This window comes from Chiloscyllium plagiosum, unplaced genomic scaffold, assembly GCF_037043375.1.
Source record: "Chiloscyllium plagiosum isolate Xiang-an unplaced genomic scaffold, Cpla_swu_hap1 HiC_scaffold_24, whole genome shotgun sequence".
Lineage (NCBI taxonomy): Eukaryota > Metazoa > Chordata > Chondrichthyes > Orectolobiformes > Hemiscylliidae > Chiloscyllium > Chiloscyllium plagiosum.
The window spans coordinates 31714845-31733768 of NW_028270162.1; the positions used below are offsets into that span (position 1 = coordinate 31714845).

General features: G+C 39.7%; 1 protein-coding gene and 1 pseudogene across 2 annotated transcripts in view; one reads left to right on the forward strand and one right to left on the reverse strand.

The window, feature by feature from the left end:
* Positions 1–18924, forward strand: part of mlxip (MLX interacting protein) — a 118831-nt gene that overhangs the window by 31613 nt on the left and 68294 nt on the right. Inside the window, exons 2-8 of one of the 2 annotated variants that reach the window (XM_088000054.1) lie at positions 3553–3659; positions 5172–5257; positions 5617–5706; positions 5907–5942; positions 8611–8833; positions 14833–14922; positions 18155–18264. In XM_088000054.1, coding sequence (XP_087856180.1) covers positions 3553–3659; positions 5172–5257; positions 5617–5706; positions 5907–5942; positions 8611–8833; positions 14833–14922; positions 18155–18264 — 742 coding nt within the window. Of the gene's footprint in view, positions 1–3552; positions 3660–5171; positions 5258–5616; positions 5707–5900; positions 5943–8610; positions 8834–14832; positions 14923–18154; positions 18265–18924 lie in introns of both variants that reach the window. The other variant, XM_043715758.2, reaches the window with a different exon arrangement.
* LOC148145383 (uncharacterized) lies at positions 9534–12401 on the reverse strand (annotated as a pseudogene).

Genomic DNA, 18924 nt, shown 5'->3' on the forward strand with positions numbered 1-18924 from the left:
AACAGATTATGAATAGATATAGAGGCAATAGGGTAGTGGTGATGGGAGATTTTAATTTTCCCAACATTGACTGGGATGCACTTAGCGTCAGAGATCTGGATGGGGTAGAATTTGTATGAAATGAGCCAGGATAAGTAGTAGAAGTTGCAGTGGGGGATTTCTTTGGGAACAGTGACCACAATTCTGTAAGTTTTACAATACTCGAAGAGAGTGGTCCTCAGGGAAGAGTGCTAAACTGAGCCAAGGCCAGTTATATCAAAATTAGGCAGGAGCTCAGAAATGTGGATTGGACACAGCTATTTGAAGGGAAGTCCACATTTGATATGTGGGAGGCTTTCAAAGATAGTGCAGGATTGGCATGTCCTGTGAAGGCAAAGGATAGGAAGGGCAAGATTCGTGGATGACAGGAGAAATTGTATGACTAGCCAAGAGGAAAAGGGAAGTGTACATAAGGTCTAGGCAGCTGAGGACAGAACAGGCCCTGGAGGAATATCTGAAGAGTAGGACAAGTCTTAAACAAGGAATCAAGCGGGCTAAAAGGGGTCATGAAATAGCTTTAGCGAGCAGAATTAAGGAAAATCCCAAAGCATTTTATTCTTCTGTAAGAAGCAAGTGGGTAACTAGAGAAAGGATTGGTCCACTAAAGGATAATGAAGGAAGGCTGTGTGTCGAACCTGAGAGAATGGGTGAGATTCTGAATGATTACTTTGCATCAGTGTTCACTGAGGAGAGGAACATGATGAATGTTGAGATTAGAGATAGAAGTTTGATTAGTCTGGATCACGTTGGCATAAGTAGGAAAGATGTGTTGGGTGTGCTAGAGGCTAGTAAGGTGGACAGATCCCCAGAACCGGATGGGATCTATCAAAGGTTGCTGAGGGAGACAAGAGAGGAAATAGCTGGGGCCCTGACAGATATCTTTGTGGCATCCTTAAATACAAGTGAGGTGCCGGAGGACTAGAAGGTTGCTCATGTTGTTTCCCTGTACAAGAAGAGTAGTAGGGATATTCCGGGTAACTACAGACCAGTCAGCCTGACGTCGGTTATGGGGAAGTTGCTGGAGCGGGTACTGAGAGATTAGGATCTATTTATATTTGGAAAGGAATGAGCTTATCGGTGATGGGCAACATGGTTTTGTGCGGGGGAGATCATGCCTTACCAACTTAATACAGTTCTTCGTGGAAGTGACCAAGTTGTTAGATGAAGGAAGGGCTGTTGATGTCATATACATGGACTTTAGTAAGGCGTTTGATAAGGTTCCTCATGGTATTCTAATGGAGAAAGTGAAGTCACATGGTGTGCAGGGTGTTCTAGCTCGATGAATAAAGAACTGGTTGAGTAACAGGAGACAGAGTAGTAGTTGAAGGGAGTTTCTTGAAACGGAGAAAGATGGCCAGTGGTGTTCCACAGGGGTCAGTATTGGGGCCACTGTTGTTTGTAATACACATAAATGATCTAGAAGTGGGCACTGTTGGTATGATCAGCTAGTTTGCAGATGACAAAGATTGGTGGAGTGGTAGAAAGCATAAGGGACTGTCAGAGAATACAGGAGGATATAGATAGACTGGAGAGTTGGGCGGAAAACTGGCAGATGGCTTTCAATCCAGACAAATGTGAGGTGATGCATTTAGGCAAGTCTAATTCTAGAGCGAATTATACAATGAATGGAAGAGCCTTGGGAAAAGTTGATGGGCAGAGAGATCTGGGAGTGCAGGTCTGTTGTACCCTGAAGGTTGCTGCACAGGTGGATAGAGTGGTCAAGAAGGCATATAATATGCTTGCCTTCATCGGACGGGGTATTGAGTCTAAGAACTGGCAAGTCATTGGTTCGGCTGCATTTAGAATACTGTGTACAGTTCTGGTCACCACATTACCAAAAGGATGTGGAAACTTTGGAGAGGGTGCAGAGAAGGTTTACAAGGATGTTGCCTGATATGGAAGGTGCTAGCTATAAAGAGAGGTTGAGTAGGTTAGGTTTATTTTCACTAGAAAAAAGGAGATTGAGAGGGGAACCTGATTAAGGTTTACAAAATCATGAAGAGAATAGTCAGGGTAGATAGACGCAAGCTTTTTCTCAGGGTGAAGGATTCAATAACGAGAGGTCATGCTTTCAAAGTGAGAGGTGGAAAATTTAAGGGGGATACACCTGGTAAGTACTTCACACAGAGGGTGGTGGGCATTTGGAATGCGTTGCCAGCAGAGGTGGTAGAGGTAGGCACGGTAGATTCATTTAAGATGCATCTGGACAGATGCATGTGTAGGTGGGGAGCGGAGGGATACAGATGCTTAGGGATTGACCGATAGTTTTAGACAGTACATTTGGATCAGCTCAGGCTTGGAGGGCCGAAGGGCCTGTTCCTGGGCCGTAAATTTTCTTTGTTCATTTTCTGCCTGGAGATGGAGTGCCTATTCTGACTAGAATGGAAGAAATGTGCGAAATAAATTAAGAGCATTGTTGAAAGATTTATTTATTTAAGTGAAATTTTGTTTTATTAATCCCATTGTTTCCTTGTCAGGTATAACATTGCTAAAATAGAAGTCTGGAACAGCATTTCAAATCTTGCATCTCTGACGTATTGCGATAAAAGTAGCACTTCAACCTTGTTACTATTTACGTATTCCATTTTGGATTATCCTCTGACCTGAACCCCCGTACTCTGTATCCTCAACATTCTGCATGAGGGTGAGGGAAAAGTTCTGGGCTTCTTCATTATGGTAGGAGGTGCCTGCTGAGAAGTCTGGCAGTGTTAAGGGGGCAGGGGGTATTTCTGATGGTGGTTTGGGAACATTTGGGTACTTAACTCATGGATTTAGCCCTTTTTTTCCATTTTAGCTGCCAAATTTCTCTGATCATTTCTGATTAAAAATAGAATGATTGTTAAAATGGAGGCATTAGGCATCACTACAACATTTAAATGATAAGCCCACTTTTTGTGACTGGGTTAAACATCAGCCTGTTGACTCCCCTCTATTAAAATTTAAAGTGGACCATTTGATTCCTGTGTTTCTTTTGCATTTTCAACTCTGACAAAATCGTACCTTTTTTTGGGAGTTGAGATTCATCTGTGTGTTCATTGAAAGAATACACCACTTCCCAATAGTCAACCTTTAAATGTTGTTGCTAATGTGACTTTCAGGTATGTCTTCAATGTTGCACTTTGCTCCACATATACCACCTTTCTGATTACATCCTTCATACTTGCTTCTTGCTGCTCCAACATACCCAGACAGATGTGTCCTCCACACTTCGGCCAGCAGACCTTGCATAATAATGTGCCATCATACCGTCTGCACTTCACAGTTTTGGTTAGCTGTTGCTTTTGAATAGATCCTTTCATTTGTGTGTTCCGTAATGGAATCAGCATTTTGCAAATGTTAAAGATGAGCAAAGGTAACGAGCCCAAATTAATGCACACGTCCATTCAACTAGTCACAGATTTGTTGTCAGATTACCTGCTGTTTCACAAATGAATAATTTTAGTTGCATTCTTTCAACTAACCTTGTATCTATTTAATTTGTTGAAACTCATGTTGATATCCTTTTGTTTTTAGTGGAAAATTGGTTTCGCCTAAATGGAAAAATTTCAAAGGATTAAAACTTCTCTGGAGAGACAAAATTCGACTAAACAATGCCATCTGGAGGGCGTGGTACATGCAATGTGAGTAAAATCTCATGTGGCTCTATTTTCTCAGCTAATAATTTGTTCTTATAGTTTTTGATGAAGTGTGCTTATACAAATGTTTCCTGTACTAGTTCATTTCCCTACCTTGTGTTTGTTGTGTATTCAAGCCTGGTGTTCTCATTCTTACATTTCAAATCTCCTGTACAATGTCAATATATGTGCCCTATCAGGTAAGTGTTTTTTTTTGCTAAGTAAGAATTTAAACTCAACTTTATCTTTATTCACCAGAATGATAGAGTGTGTAAGTAAGTTTTCATTGTTCAAGATCGCCAAGATGAGATGAACTTGACCTTTTTTAAAATTGGAGTATTCTGATCTATACAGGCTTGGCTTTTTAAATCTCTTTCCTTTGCTCTTCCCCCTCTCAATTTTTTTAATGATAGATGATGGTCCTCAAGCTGTTGTTCATTGACTCTCAGAAGCAAAAAATGGCAGATATTTGTTAGTTAACAGAATACTTTTGGAAAGTAGTACTGGAAGCTAATTTTTGAAATATTTTCACAAGCATGTATTAGAATAACCATATTGCAGATAGAGAATTCTTCAGAGAGAAATGGTTACCTATAGCCGCCTCCTGTCACCATACCACATTGTAATGGAGGATTCTGTTGTTATTGTTTAATATGTCTTTTTAGACCAAGCGTATCAGAACAATGCAGATTATTACATTTTTCAAAGTGATCAGATGACTTAATCCTGTATAAATGGCCATGTTGACTGTTATTTACTTGTTGAAGCTGGTATTCTCCCTGTCGAGATGATATGACTTCGACCATATATTTCTGAATTGTAGATTTATTTTTATCATTATAAGAGTAAATGGTTCCTAATCTTGAAGTTCCATAACTTCTCCTTCCAATTTGCTTCCAAAGTTTCTAATCTCTAAAGACTTTGGCTTAAGCTAGTAACCCAATACCATATGCACTAGAAGCTCTCTGATATTTTACCTGAGCGACCATTCTTTTCACAACCTGGATCATCAGTCTGCATGCTGGAATCCTTAGATCCTTGGGAAGAGTGAGAAGTTATATGCGATCCCAACAGAAAACTGCAAGCTAAGATAAAACTTCATGTACCTTTTGACTGAAATCGCAACCAGGTGGCCATTTTGCATGTTGATCCACAGGTTGCTTTCAGGCTATCTTCTAAATTTGATTAGAGTTATAGAGATGTGCAGTATGGAAACATGACCCTTTGGTCCAACCCGTCCGTGCCGACCAGGCATCCCAATCCAATCTAGTCCCTCCTATCATTATCAATAATGTATTTCTTTTTATCTCTGATTATTTTGTGTGATCCCCTCATCATCATTCCACCTCACTGCAGACCACATAGCGTTGCTGAGCTCTGGTTTATTCATTCTGCTATCCTCCCCGCCCACTTCCAAAAAGAGCAACTAAGTTCTGTGACTGCAGCAAGACTGGCTTTGAAAAAAATATTGCCGGTATTGTAATATTGTCAATGTAACGATCTTTTGTTTTCATTTAGATGTAGAAAAACGTGACAATCCAGTTTGTCACTTTGTTACTCCCCTGGATGGAACTATCGAGTTTGATGAACCTCGACGACCAGAAGTACGTATATGTGAAAGTTCTGTGTAACAAAGATAATTGAGACCCGAGTAACTTTTATGGAAAAAATTCAGTTATCCCTTGAAACGCTGATTGTTATAGCTCTTGCATATGATTTGTTTGTTCTGTGTGTTTTTGTTTATTGCATAACTTTTCAAGTTTTTTTGTGTGTTAGTATCACAAGAATTTTTCACTTGCCTGTGACTGCGAAGCAAAATATCTCCTTAATTTCCAAGTTTTCGTTTTTTAGTTAGCAGGATGCAAATGTTTTACAATAATTTTAACATAGACTGTATGATATATCCAAAATTATCAAATTCTGTCTGAAGGTGAGGTTTTAACAAATCTCATTATTTTCTTAGGCAGCTGTAACGGAAGGAAAATTCTGGAAAAGAAGAATTGAGATTGTAATAAGAGAATATCACAAATGGCGCACATACTTCAAGAAAAGGGTATGCTTGCTATGAGATAATTTTGCAAATTTTTTTACTTTAGCATTGTGTCTTGAAAATGTGTTTGTTCTTCAGGGAGTTTAAAAATCCATTACAAATAGAATGAAAGGATCGTTTCTCAGAGTTTCTGCAACCAACATTTCACAGTGATCTATTTTTCTTTGATATGTTTTTAGCTGCTTTTTCTTTTCCAGTTACAGAAGCACAAAGATGAAGATCTTTCAAGTTTGATTAAAGTAAGTTTAAAATGAAGATTGCTATATTCCACTAAAGGTGAGCTCTTTTTAAATATGTCACCTGTTTAAGCTTGACATGTCAATGGTATGATCTGATACCAAGATTGGACTTTGTTCTGCTGGTAGTGTATAACAATTCTGCTCACTGTCTATAAGTAAATGATGTATTTTATAGCTAAAGGTTCCTGTATAATTTAATGGGATCTAAAGATTGCCATTGAACATATAAATTAAGAGGTGAGTGATTTTGACCACTTTCATATTTGCACTTATGATGATACTATGACTTTAAGAGGTGCATTTTATTCTAGTTTTCTTTAGGAAGAAAAATTGAGATAAAGATGCAGTGCAGTCTGCTCAAAGCCAATAAAGTAAAACGTTTGTGAGGTCTTGTTTGTTTTAAAAGTTGGAACAATAGAAGCATCCTGAATGGGTGGGGTCAAGCTCCCACAGTACCAGGATTTTTAGTTTTAGCTTTCTGCAGTAGCAGGGGTCTTGAAGCTGGATGAGGAAGCTCTTATTCCTCTCTCCGTTACAGCTAAAAGCTGGGGATTTCTTCCTGCTGCTAGAATTACATGTGAGACAACCTATTTTATTGAATTTACCTTTGTCAAGGTTGTGTTTATGGGATGTTACTATATAGAACTAGTTAATTATTAGTAGTTAATACATTTAAGCTATTTCATTAAGCATTTTGATAGAATTGCTGTTCAGTCAATTCTTTTTTACTTTTATTTTGTCTATATTTTAACTGTAGTGTAAAAATACTGTGTTTTGCTTAAAGTCGAGTAGTTTGATTAATCAAATTGCATTTGGAATGCAACGCCTTACACTTAACCTTTAAAATAAGAAAAGGTTAGAATCTAGGCTATCTACTTAATATATTTTGAGGAGGTTTGATCTGGTCCATAACACATTTAAAATTTGATTATTATTAATACTTTCAGACTCGCCCAAATATATTTTTAATGAATCTCCTAGAAAGCAACTATTAAATATACGATTTGTATATGTTTGCATAAATCTGTGTATTAGCATACTATGTTCAGGTGCTGCAGCAAGGGTTACTTGAAGGCTCCTAACTTCTCACTTGGCGAGCTCTTTGAACATGGACTGGCTGTAGGGACAAGCACTCTTCTTGCCAAATGGATAAATTTGGCCACCATTTAAAGCCCATTTTTGGCTTCTGATCCTGCAACAAGTTTGATTTTATAGCCTTCACCCTCAGTCTCATTCTCTCTCTCTGGGAACTTTGCACCCTACGTCTTCATGTCATTGTTATCCTGAACTTCTGATGAAGACTGTGTTTATGTCCTCAACAGCTCCTTATTCCTCCTTTGTTCCTTGTTCCCCATCATGGTCCTGTGCTTTTGAATTATTTCATTCTAATCCCCTGAGCTTTGCTCAAATGTTACTTGCCTTCAAAAGCTTTCTTAAGATTGCCTGTTTTGCAGTCAACAGAGTTCACTTACTGCTCTTCCATTTCCTGCTTTGTGTCTCAGTTTTATTTTTCGTTATCCTTGCCCACCTCCAACTCCGCAGTACTCTTGTTACGAAGCTTGACTACCTTAAAAATGTTAAAGTAAAAACTGTTTTGACCATTTCTTGAAAACTGGAATGTTAGACTGTGATATATAAATACTGCCATCTGCTGGATGTAAAATTGAATCACTTTCCAAACTTCATTTTGAGTGTCTTAAACCATTATGGTGCTTTTTTCAATTGTAAACATCTATTTATATTTGACTTGTAAAATTCCTATGTTCAGGTGTGGTCTTCCATTAAATATGATTTAATAAGTTGCAATATATTTGCTCCTAGCTATTTTAGGACATAATGGGACGAAAGATTTGAATCTCGTGATTTAATTTGCTTTGGGGTTAAAACTAAATTAATTTCCCCTTTTATCCACCTGTTTCTTTTAAAAGTAATACATCAAAAACAATACTAGGATATTTCTCACTGCAAAAATAACAATGACAGTTGTACACTGGTCTGGGCATTCTATCCTGCTACTTAAGTATTGAAGCATTCTCGTGTGATGCTCCAACTCTTAAGCCAGTCAAGAACTAAGAGTTCAGTTCTCAAATGAAACTGAGCATGAATGATTAATCTTGGGATTTAATTTTATGTTTACTTCAGAGACGTTACTCTTTTTGAGTCCTTTTACGTTTTTAAAAATGTACCAAAAATGTAATGGCTGCATTAGAATGTTTCTGATTTTTTAATCAGTATTTAAAAAAAAAACGAACATATGCAGGACTGCATAATTTGTTCAAACCAGCAAACCATTCGATTTTTTGTTAACCTTTCCGTAGAAGGCAATGTGCTAGTGATCAGAGGGCATGTTTAATTTAGTTAATTCTCAGTAGTCTAGCCAAGGATAGCCTTCGTGGTGTCTGGGAATCTCAGCTGAGCTTTTTTTCCTCTTTTTCGGGTGAAAGCTGTTTTTTTATTTGAGTTGGTAATGAGAATTTTTTAAAATATCAAGTTCAGAACTTCAGTTACTGCTGGCAATGCTGTCTGTTTCTTAACATTTGTTGAGTGAAAAGTATTTGATTGATAGACCTAGTTGAAAGAATATTCCCATCAATGTTGAAGCATTTGAAGCATTTTTTTTTAAGTTACACTAACCATTCTTTCTATAATATTGGATAATGGTATACAGCTTTCTGGATTTGACGATGGCTGCCCCGAAGCCTGTTATATTCCATTTCAAGATGATGACTTGGCAGCATGGCGTGCAAAAAGGAAAGGAAGTGATACACCTGTCCCCATGGAGGAGGACCAGCTTTTGGATATGGACATGTTAATGTCTGAATTCTCTGACACACTTTTTTCAACTTTGTCCTCACACCATCCAGTTGCCTGGCCCAACCCAAGAGAGATTGGTTAGTGACACTTACTAGGCACGTTTTGTTACATTATAAACCTTTTTCAAAAGTGTTACTCTTTACAAGTGTTGCTGATTTTCTTTAGATGTTTTCCTTCGAGAGAAAAAAATCCTGTGATACATATATCTGTTTGCAATCAGCAGGGAATTTTATTTGTTTTAGATTAACTAGACTTTTGTTTAAAAAAATTACTTGAGATTGTGCTATCTTACCTGCTTTAATTTACTGCATGTAAATTTCTCACTTTCATGTGCATGGTGACAACTTTCACAGGTAATGCACAGAGGCATTACTTGGTTTTGGCACATTTAGATAGAACAAGCACAAGCTGAAAGAAAATCTAATTGAAACATCAGATTCTTTATCAGGAACTTGCTACTACAATAGTGGAGGCAATAGCTCAGTGGTATTATGGCTAGACTATTAATCCAGAAACGCAGCTAATGTTCTAGGGACCCGTGCTCAAATCCCACCATGGCAGATTGTCAAATGTGAATTCATGTCAAGAATCACTGATGACCACGAAACCATTTTCGATTGTCAGAGAAACCCATTTTGTTAACTAATGTGCTTCAGGGAAGGAAATCTGGCATCATTGCTTGGTTTGGCATACATGTGATTCCAGAGTCACAGCAATGTGGTTGACTCTCAACTGCCCTCTGAAATGGTCTATTGAGTTAATTAGTTGTATCAATCACTATGATACCTTAACAAAGAAATGGATCTGGATGGTATCAACCTCAGCTAGGCACTGGAAAAGACAATGGCAGAAATAGCCCTGTCAACTCTGCAATGTCTTCCTAACTAGCATCCAGGTGCTAGTGCCAAAATTGCGAGAGCTGTCTCACAGACAAGTCAAGCAACAGGCTGACATAGAATCAGCACCTTGCAGACCATGTCCCAGACACCACCATCACCATCCCTGGATATGTCCTGTCCTATCAGCAGGACAGACTCAACAGAGCTGGCATACAGTTGTATACATTCAGGAAGAGGTTGCCCTAGGAGTTGTCAGTGTTGACATTGGGACGACATGGAAGCTTAGTAGTTAGCACAGATGCCTCACAGCACCACGACGTGGGTTTAATTCCAGCCTTGAGTGACTATCTTTGTGAGGTTTGCACTTTCTTCCCGTGTTTATGTGGGTTTCCTTTGTCTGCTCCAGTTTCCTCCTACAGTCCAAAGATGTGCTGATGAGATGGATTTACAATGCTAAATTGTCCATAGTGTCCAGGGATGTGCAGGCTAGGTGGATTAATCATGGGAAATGCAAGGTTACAGTGATAGGGTAGCAGGGTGCATTTTCAGAGGATCATTAAAGACTTGATGGGCCAAATTTCACACTGTAAGGATTCTATGACTCCAGACCCCATGAAGTCTCATGACTTCAGTTAAAACATGGGCAAGGAAATCTCCTGTTGATTACCTGGTACCATCCTTCCTCAGCTGATGAATGAGTACTCTTCCATGTTGAACAAATTTTGGAGGAGGCACTGAGGGTGAGGCACAGACTGGTTTGGCAGCACCACTCCTGATCGAACTGCTTTGGGTTCTAAAGGACATGTCTGCTAGAAAAAGTCTGTGTGCTGAGGAAACAAGCAAGCAATTAAAAAAGAAATACCTGACTACATTGTTACCCAATCTACTAGTTGCTGATGCATCTGTCCATGCATTGTGAGGTTGTCTGTGGGTTTGCGGTAGAGTGTGATGCTGAGGTGTCCATCCTTGATGGAGACGCACGTGTCCAAGAATGAGACAGTCAGTCGAGAGTAGTTCATGGTGAGTTTGATGGTGGGATGAAACTTGTTGATGTCACTGTGTAGTTTTATCAGTGACTCCTCGCCATGGGTCCAGAGGAAGAAAATGTCGTCAATGTACCTGGTGTACAATGTTGGTTGGAGATCCTGCTTAGAGAAGAAATCTTGTTCGAACCTGTGCATAAAAATGTTGGCATATTGGGCTGCAAATTTGGTCCCCATGGCTGTTCAGTGTGTCTGGATGAAGAATTGGTTGTCAAAGGTGAAGACGTTATGATCGAGGATAAAGCGGATGAGTTGTAGGATGGTGTTTGGAAACTGGCAGTTGTTGGTGTTGAGTACTGAGGCTGTTGCCGCGATGCCATCCTTGTGGGGGATGCTGGTGTAGAGTGCGGAAATGTCCATTGTGACGAGGAATGTTCCCGGTTCGACGGTCCTTGGGTGCTGAGTTTCTGTAAGAAATCCGTAGTGTCACAACAGAAGCTGGAGATCCCCTGTGCAGTAGGTTTCAAGATGCCTTCCACATAGCCAGAGAGATTCTCCCATAAGGTCCCATTGCCCGACACAATGGGACGTCCCGGTGTGTTGGCTTTGTGTACCTTTGGAAAGCAGTAGAAGTGGCCTACATGAGAAGTATGTGGGATGAGGGCACGTAGGGAACTCTGAAGGACTGGATCCAAAGTTCTGATCAGTGTGTTTAATTCTCGGGTGTGTTCTTTGGTCGGATCAGCTGGTAGTTGCCTGTAGTGTTCCTGGTTGTTCAGTTGTCGGTACACTTCCTTGCAGTAATCTGTTCTATTCTGAATGACAATGGCAATGGCTCCTCCTTTATCTGCTGGTTTGATGACAATGTTGTCATTGGTTTTGAGAGCCTGGATGGCATTGCGTTGTGAACGGGTGATGTTTTGCTCTACCTTGTGGGTACGGCTGATGAATCTGGCATTTATATATTTCCTGACAGTTTGAGCATACATGTCAAGCCCAGGGCAGCGGCCCTCCGGTAGGGTCCATGTTGACACCTTCTTTGGTCACTCCTCTACAGATCCCTGTGATGACTGTTCTAGTTCATCAGTGGGCTCAGTGGGATCACTGCCAGCACCTTGAAAGAATTCCCGGAGTCTCATTCGTCTGATGAACTCCTCTGTGTCTGCTGCCAGAACCAGCAGGTCCATTTTGGCAGTGGGGCAGAAGTTGAGACCCCTACTCAGGACTTCAATCTCTTCTGGTTGAAGGGTGTGGTCCGATAAGTTGACAATAGACTTCCCTGCAGTGATAATGTTGTCTACTGTGGTTCCAGGGCGGGCTTTGCTAATACTGGTAAGAATGCCAAGCTTCTCCAGTTTTTTGTTCTTGGTGTGCATGTACATGGTGTAGTTTTGTCGCCTTGTCTGTTTGGCGATGTCACGTAATTGTACTGATGTATCCTGTGTGCAGGCTGAGAGTGTGGACTCCATCTGAATTTCAAGGTTGTGGCGCCTGCTGTAGAGTTGGTGCACAAGATGATTGAGAAGTTTACGAGAGGTGCGGTGGCAAAGCCTCTCTGCGTAGTCTGTGTTGGAGGTTGACCTAAGTGGGTTCGTGATCCGTAATCCTTTTGGGATCTTTCCTGCTTGCCTGCATTCCTGTAGAAACTTGATGTCTGTGTTGATATGTGCAATCTTCTTGGAGATCCCCTCCACTTTAAGCCGGCGGTTAGTGGTGTCGATAGTAGTCATCATTTGGCGATGCCAGTGTTGGACTGGGGTGTACAAAGTTAAAAATCTCACAGTTACATCACACTGCAAATTTTTGCTATAAATTCTGTGTTACGATCAAGCCCTCCACTATCACCTGATGAAGGAGCGTCGCTCCGAAAGCTAGTGTGCTTCCAATTAAACCTGTTGGGCTATAACCTGGTGTTGTGTGATTTTTATAGATCAGTGAGCTTTACTTCGGTTGTGGGTCAAGTGTTGGAAAAGATTATAAGAGATAGGATTAATAATAATCTATAAAGGAATAAGTTGATTAGGGATAGTCAACATGGTTTAGTGAAGGGTAGGTCATGCCTCACAAACCTTATTGAATTCTTTGACAAGGTGACCAAACAGGTGGATGAGGGCAAAGTGGTTGATGTGGTGTATATGGATTTCTGTAAGGTGTTTGATAAGTACGGTAGGCTAATGCAGAAAATGTGGAGGCATGGGATTGAGGGTGATTTAGCGGTTTGGATCAGAAATTGGCTACCTGAAAGAAGACAGGTGGTGGTGGTTGATGGGAAATGTTCATCTTGGAGTTCAGTTACGAGTGGTGTACTGCAAGGATCTGTTTTGGGTCCACTGCTGTTAGTCATTTTTATAAATGACCTGGATAACTGCGTAGAAGGATGTAAATTTGCAGATGACACTAAGATTGGTGGAGTTGTGGACAGTGCGGAAGGATGTTGCACGTTATAGAGGGACGTAGATAAGCTGCAGAGCTGGGCTGAGAGATGGCAAAATAGAGTTTAATGTGGAAAAGTGTGAGGCGGTTCACTTTGGAAGGAACAACAGGAATGCAGAATACTGGACTAATGGTAAGATTCTTGACAGTGTAGATGAACAGAGAGATCTTGGTGTTCATGTACATAGATCCCTGAAAGTTGCCACCCAGGTTGATACAGTTGTTAAAAAGGCGTACGGTGTGTTAGCTTTTATTGGTAGAGGGATTATGTTTCGGAGCCACAATGTCATGTTGCTGCTGTGCAAACTCTGGTGAGGCCAAACTTGGAGGATTGTGTAATTTTGGTCACCACATTATAGGAAGGATGTGGAAGCTTTGGAAAGGGTTCAGAGGAGATTTACCAGGACATTGCCTGGTATGGAGGGAAGGTGTTTTGAGGAAAGGCTGAGGGACTTGAGGCTGTTTTCATTAAAGAGAAGAAGGTTGGGAGCTGACTTAATTGAGACACATAAGATAACCAGAGAGTTAGATGGGATGGACAGTGAGAGACTTTTTCCTTGGATGGTCATGGCTAGCATGAGTGGACATAGCTTTAAATTGAGGGGTGATAGATTCGGACAGATGTCAGAGGTGGTTTCTTTACTCAGAATAGTAGGGGTGTGGAATGCCCTCCCTGCAACAGTAGTAGACTCACCAACTTTAAGGGTATTTATGTGGTCATTGGATAAGCATATGATGAAAATGGAATAGTGTAGAATGGTTCCACAGATCGGTGCAATATTAAGGACCGAAGGGCCTGTACTGCGCTGTAATGTTCTATGTTCTAAATGTTTGGTCAAAGAGGTAGGTTTTATGTTGTGTCTTAAAGGAGGAAAGTGTGGAAAAGGAGCAAGATCTGTAGGAAGGGTCCTCTGAAGCCTGGGGCCGAGATAATGAAGGCACAGCCATCATTCGAAGAGCAATTAAAATCGGTTACAAAACATGTCAGATTTAGAAGAGCACACATATCACAAAGGTTTGTGGGGCTGGAGGAGATTACAGAAATGGAGAGGGATAAGACCATATCGGGATTTGAAAACCAGGAAAAGAATTTTAAAATTGGGATCTTATTTGACTAAGATGATGTATGTCGTCATCGATAGGGAACAAAAGTGGAAGTGCAGGTCTTGTTGATCAAATCATTAACTGCAAAAATGTTGTGAGCAGAGAAGCAGGAGTTCAGCTAGGATTCTGGAAGTGGAGTTGTATGTGAATTGGGGGTTTATTTCTTTGAGGAAAATATAGATGGATTGGGTATGGAAGAGGAATGTGCGTAGTGAGGGATACAAGAAAATATCAGAGTTTACTTAACAGGGTTGATAGGGGATAAGCAGGACTGTTGGAATGGTTTGAATTTGGATTGGAGAGTTTACACGATAGAAAAGATTCAGGAAGGATAAGAAGGCAGTGAGCTCAGGAGAGCGAACTTATGATGCCACTAAAGATGAGAAATCATTTGGAGCATGTAAAGAAAAAGGTGTAAAGGATTATCATCTTCTAACTTCAATGTCTTGTATGTTGGTTCATTTTTGAATATACTGAGGCCATGAAAGAAGAAATATAAATGCAAGTTTTTCTTTTAATTCTTCCATTTCAATGAATAATGAAGGACACCTGTAGACTTGTAAAGGGTGCGTCTTTGCCTTTTTGTCGTGTCTCCTCTCACAAGTTGTACAATACAAAGCATATTGCTCCTAATGTAAAGTATTCAATGATGAAATTGTTAGTCAGTAAATGTTTATCCAGGTATTATATACTTAATCCTCCTAATATTTTCAACAGCACATGCAGGAAATGCTGATATGATTCAGCCTGGATTGATTCCACTACAGCCCAATCTGGACTTCATGGACACTTTTGAACCTTTCCAAGGTAAGATTTGCACAAGCACCTTGAATCTTAAAATGTGGTAGGTTACGTACTCAACTAAGGAAATTTCTACTTACCTGACGCTGTTTTATTGAATTTTTGCTGAATACATTCATGGTAGAAAATTGATATTATGGAGAAACATCAGAAGATGCCTTGTTGATCATTTTTACATTTCTATAAAACAGTCTAACATTTTGGGATATGCTTTGACTTTAGTAGCTAGACCTACATCAATTACAATTATTGGCTGAGTTTGAAATAGCATCTAATATTTATTGATCCTGATCAGCTATACGACCCACTCTCGGTTCAGGAATGTTTTCTCAGGTTTTACAGAATTCGTTACGTTTATCAAAGCCAGCACAAAGCCGGTGATACTTAATAAGATAGTAGTTTGCAGCCTATTGATGTTAGAATGCCAGTTCATGACATTGTTTGACTGGGCACCAGTCTCTTGTTTGTCTTTGATATTTCTTTTTGTGCATTGATTGACTAAAATACAGCCCTTATTGACCCTTGCTAGCTAATATCCCTGGTCAGACTTGGATTGCCTAGGAAGTCAATGTCTTATTGCTTTCTTTAAAAGTACTGGTCACCTTAATAATATCACTTCCTGCAATTTCCTCATTCAATTTTTGGAATGCCAATAATTTTATAAGATTAGCCCTTTAGACCTTTACCAAAATAAATTGGCACCAGTGAAGAATTAATGTACCTGCTTAGAGTATGTAGTGTCATCTCCTAATGATTAACTATCATGAATTGATACATCTGATTGATTTTGGAGAACAATGTGCATCCTTTACTGTGACAGCCATGTGTAATGCCACAATAACTGTTAATGTCCAAAATGAAAGTTCAAAATGACCATACAACGTATTAAAGATATGTCTATAACAAATGGTTAGCCCAGTTGGCTGTACAGTTGGTTTGCAATGCAGTGTAATGCCAGCAGTGTGGGTTCACTTTCTGTACCAGCATGAAGGTCCTGCTTTCTCAACCTTGCCCTTTGCCTGACACGGTGATGATCCTTCAGTTAATGGTGTCACCTGCACTTTAATGAGAGAGTAACCTGATGGTTGTCAAATGACTTTATTGTAAGTTACCATTTTAAAACATCACCATCTCTTTGGGTTATAGTTGTGTCTGCTTCTGAGCCTTTACAGATCTATCAAGCTAGGTTTACATTGGCTTGAATTATAAAATAGCAATAAAGCAATAAATCTTAACTTTGGTCTGGCCTTATGGTTTCTTCTGTACAGGAACTATTTAACAACTAACCATAATTAAACAGAATATAATTTATTCCTGTCATACTTAATCAAATTAGTGATTAATTATTCAAAGATAACTCAGTCCTGCACCAAAGCTAGTTTTGTGATGATTATACATACCACTTTCAGTTTACTTGGTTGTGCACTTTCCCACTTTGACTACCAATTTAAGTTTGCCTTACTGACTTGGCTTCAGTGGGGGCAGAGGTTACAAAATGTTCAGATACTTTGGAAAAGTTAAAGTCCTTTCTGCTGTTGGCTTCATGAAGGGGGAATCATACCTGACAAAGTTATTAGAATTATTTGAGGGGGTTACAAGCAGAATAGACAAAGGGGAAGCCAGTAGATGCAATCTACTTGGATTTCTAAAGGACGTTCGGTGTTTGGGGTATTTTAAGTGTGGACAGCAGATTGGCAAACTAATAGTTAAGAGAATTGAATAAAGAGGGGCATTTTCAGATGGTAGTCTGTTACTATTAGAGGGCCACAGGGATCAGTACTGAGGCCACAGTTATTTGCAGTATATAGTGTATGACTTGGATATGGGAACCAAAGTTTCTAGTTCCACATTTAAGGATCACTCAAAAATAGGTGGGAAGACAAGTGGTGAGAATGACACACAATGACTGCAGAGGGATATCGATGTGAGTCGCAAAAGTCTAGTCAATAAATATTAATTGGTAAAATGTGAGGTTATGCATTTTGTTTGGAAGAATAGAGGAGATGAATATAATTTTAAATCGGGAAAGACTGCAGAGGCTGCAGCAGAGGGGGATTTTGGATCCTTTTGCATGAATCACAAAAAGCTAGCATATAATAGGAAGAATAATGGAATTTTTATTTTCAAAAGAATGGAGTATAAAAATAGGAAACTCTTGTTTAAAATTATGCAAGCTAGCTAGTCAGACCATAGTTAGAGCAGAAAATGTGTTGCTGGAAAAGCGCAGCAGGTCAGACAGCATCCAAGGAGCAGGAGAATCGATGTTTCGGGCATGAATCCTTCTTCAGGAGAAGGCTCATGCCCGAAACGTCGCTTCTCCTGCTCCTTGGATGCTGCCTGACCTGCTGCGCTTTTCCAGCAACACATTTTCAGCTCTGATCTCCAGCATCTGCAGTCCTCACTTTCTCCTAGAAGACCATAGTTAGAATACTGCAAACAATTCTGGTCCCCTTATCTCAGGAAAGATATACTGGCATTGGAGGCAGTTCCAAGAAGATTCATTAGATTGACCTCTGATATGGAGGGATTTTCTAATGAAGGGAGGTTTAGAATGTTGGGCTGGTGCTCATTGGAATTTAGAAGAATCAGAAGTGACCTTATTGAAACAGACATGATTCTTAAAGACTTGTAGATATGGAGAGGTTGTTCCTGCTTGTAGGAGAGTCTAGAAACAGAAGGCATAATCTCGGAATAAATGAGTACTCATTGAAGGGGGATGATGAAATTATTTTCTCAGATTCTGTGGAATTCTTTACTGCAGAGAGATGCAAGAGGCTGGGTTATTAAGAATATTTGAGTGTGAGGTGGACAATTTTTTTAATCAGTAAGGAAATCAAAGCTTGTTGGGAAAAAGGCAGGAAAGTGAATCTGAGGATTATCAGTGATGATTTCATTGAATGGTGAAGCTGATTTCATGGGCCAAATGGCCCACTTTTTTTTTCTTGCACCTCCTGTGGCTTTTTGTCAATTGTGTTACTGAAATAAAATTTTCCCTTCTTCATGGCTGATTCTGTAAATTGCATGTTCATGTGGAAGAGTTTGGTTTTGCAACATTCTTTTTTTTTTCTTTTCAATATTGCAAAGAATGACATTTACATGGGACATTTTCCCCCCAAAGTAATACTGGTATAACTGTTATCCAAAGTCACATTACATCGAAACTACTTCTGTGGAAATTTGAGAGTGCATGGGATATTGCGGTTGTGAATGATACTAAAACTGAACTACTTAATTATAGATTTGTTTCCCTCGACCCGTTTCCCATCTTTGGTTGGCAGCCAGTTCTCACCACCCACGCCATCTGTACCTTCTGTCACTTCTCTAGGTGCCAGCAGTTCACCACCACAGGTAAGATTTTTGTTTCTGTATGTACCGTACGTGTAATGCGATAGCTTGTCTTTCTTTCTGTCTCCCCTGTGTGCATTTTGCAAACTACAAGAGCTGCGTTTCAAAATGAAAGTAGTGAACTAAGTTTTATTAGTGGGGTCACACAGTCCATTTTCAAAGTAATTATTTTTACACTATTGAAAAGGGAATTTAAGGATGGAAAATAGGTCTGCATTATAGGTGGTAAACTTTCTGTCTCTCTGTCTTGCACATACTGTTCAAAGTTATTTGCTGCAGCTTGTATCTTAGCACTGCTTCTCATGCAAGCAGTTTGATTTTCACAACAGGCTGAATCATTTAGACACAAAATAGTACTTTTACTCTCCTTGCTATAGCCTGAGTATACCAGTTACCTAACATTAATTTATCAGTCAGCTGTTCTGTTGGGTGGGTTCTCCCGATTCTGCAACTAAGGGTGACATTTGTATTTTACTACAATTCATATAGCTGGAAATATTGCCTAGCTGGACCATTCAGATAAAATCATTTTTCTGGATTTATTTACTAACAACCTGATGCATACAGGCTTAGACAAGATGTACTATAGGAACATCAGCAGCATGCTCAATTAGTTTAACTGTTCAGGAGAAGTTCCCAGCAGTTTCAGGAGATATGTTGAGT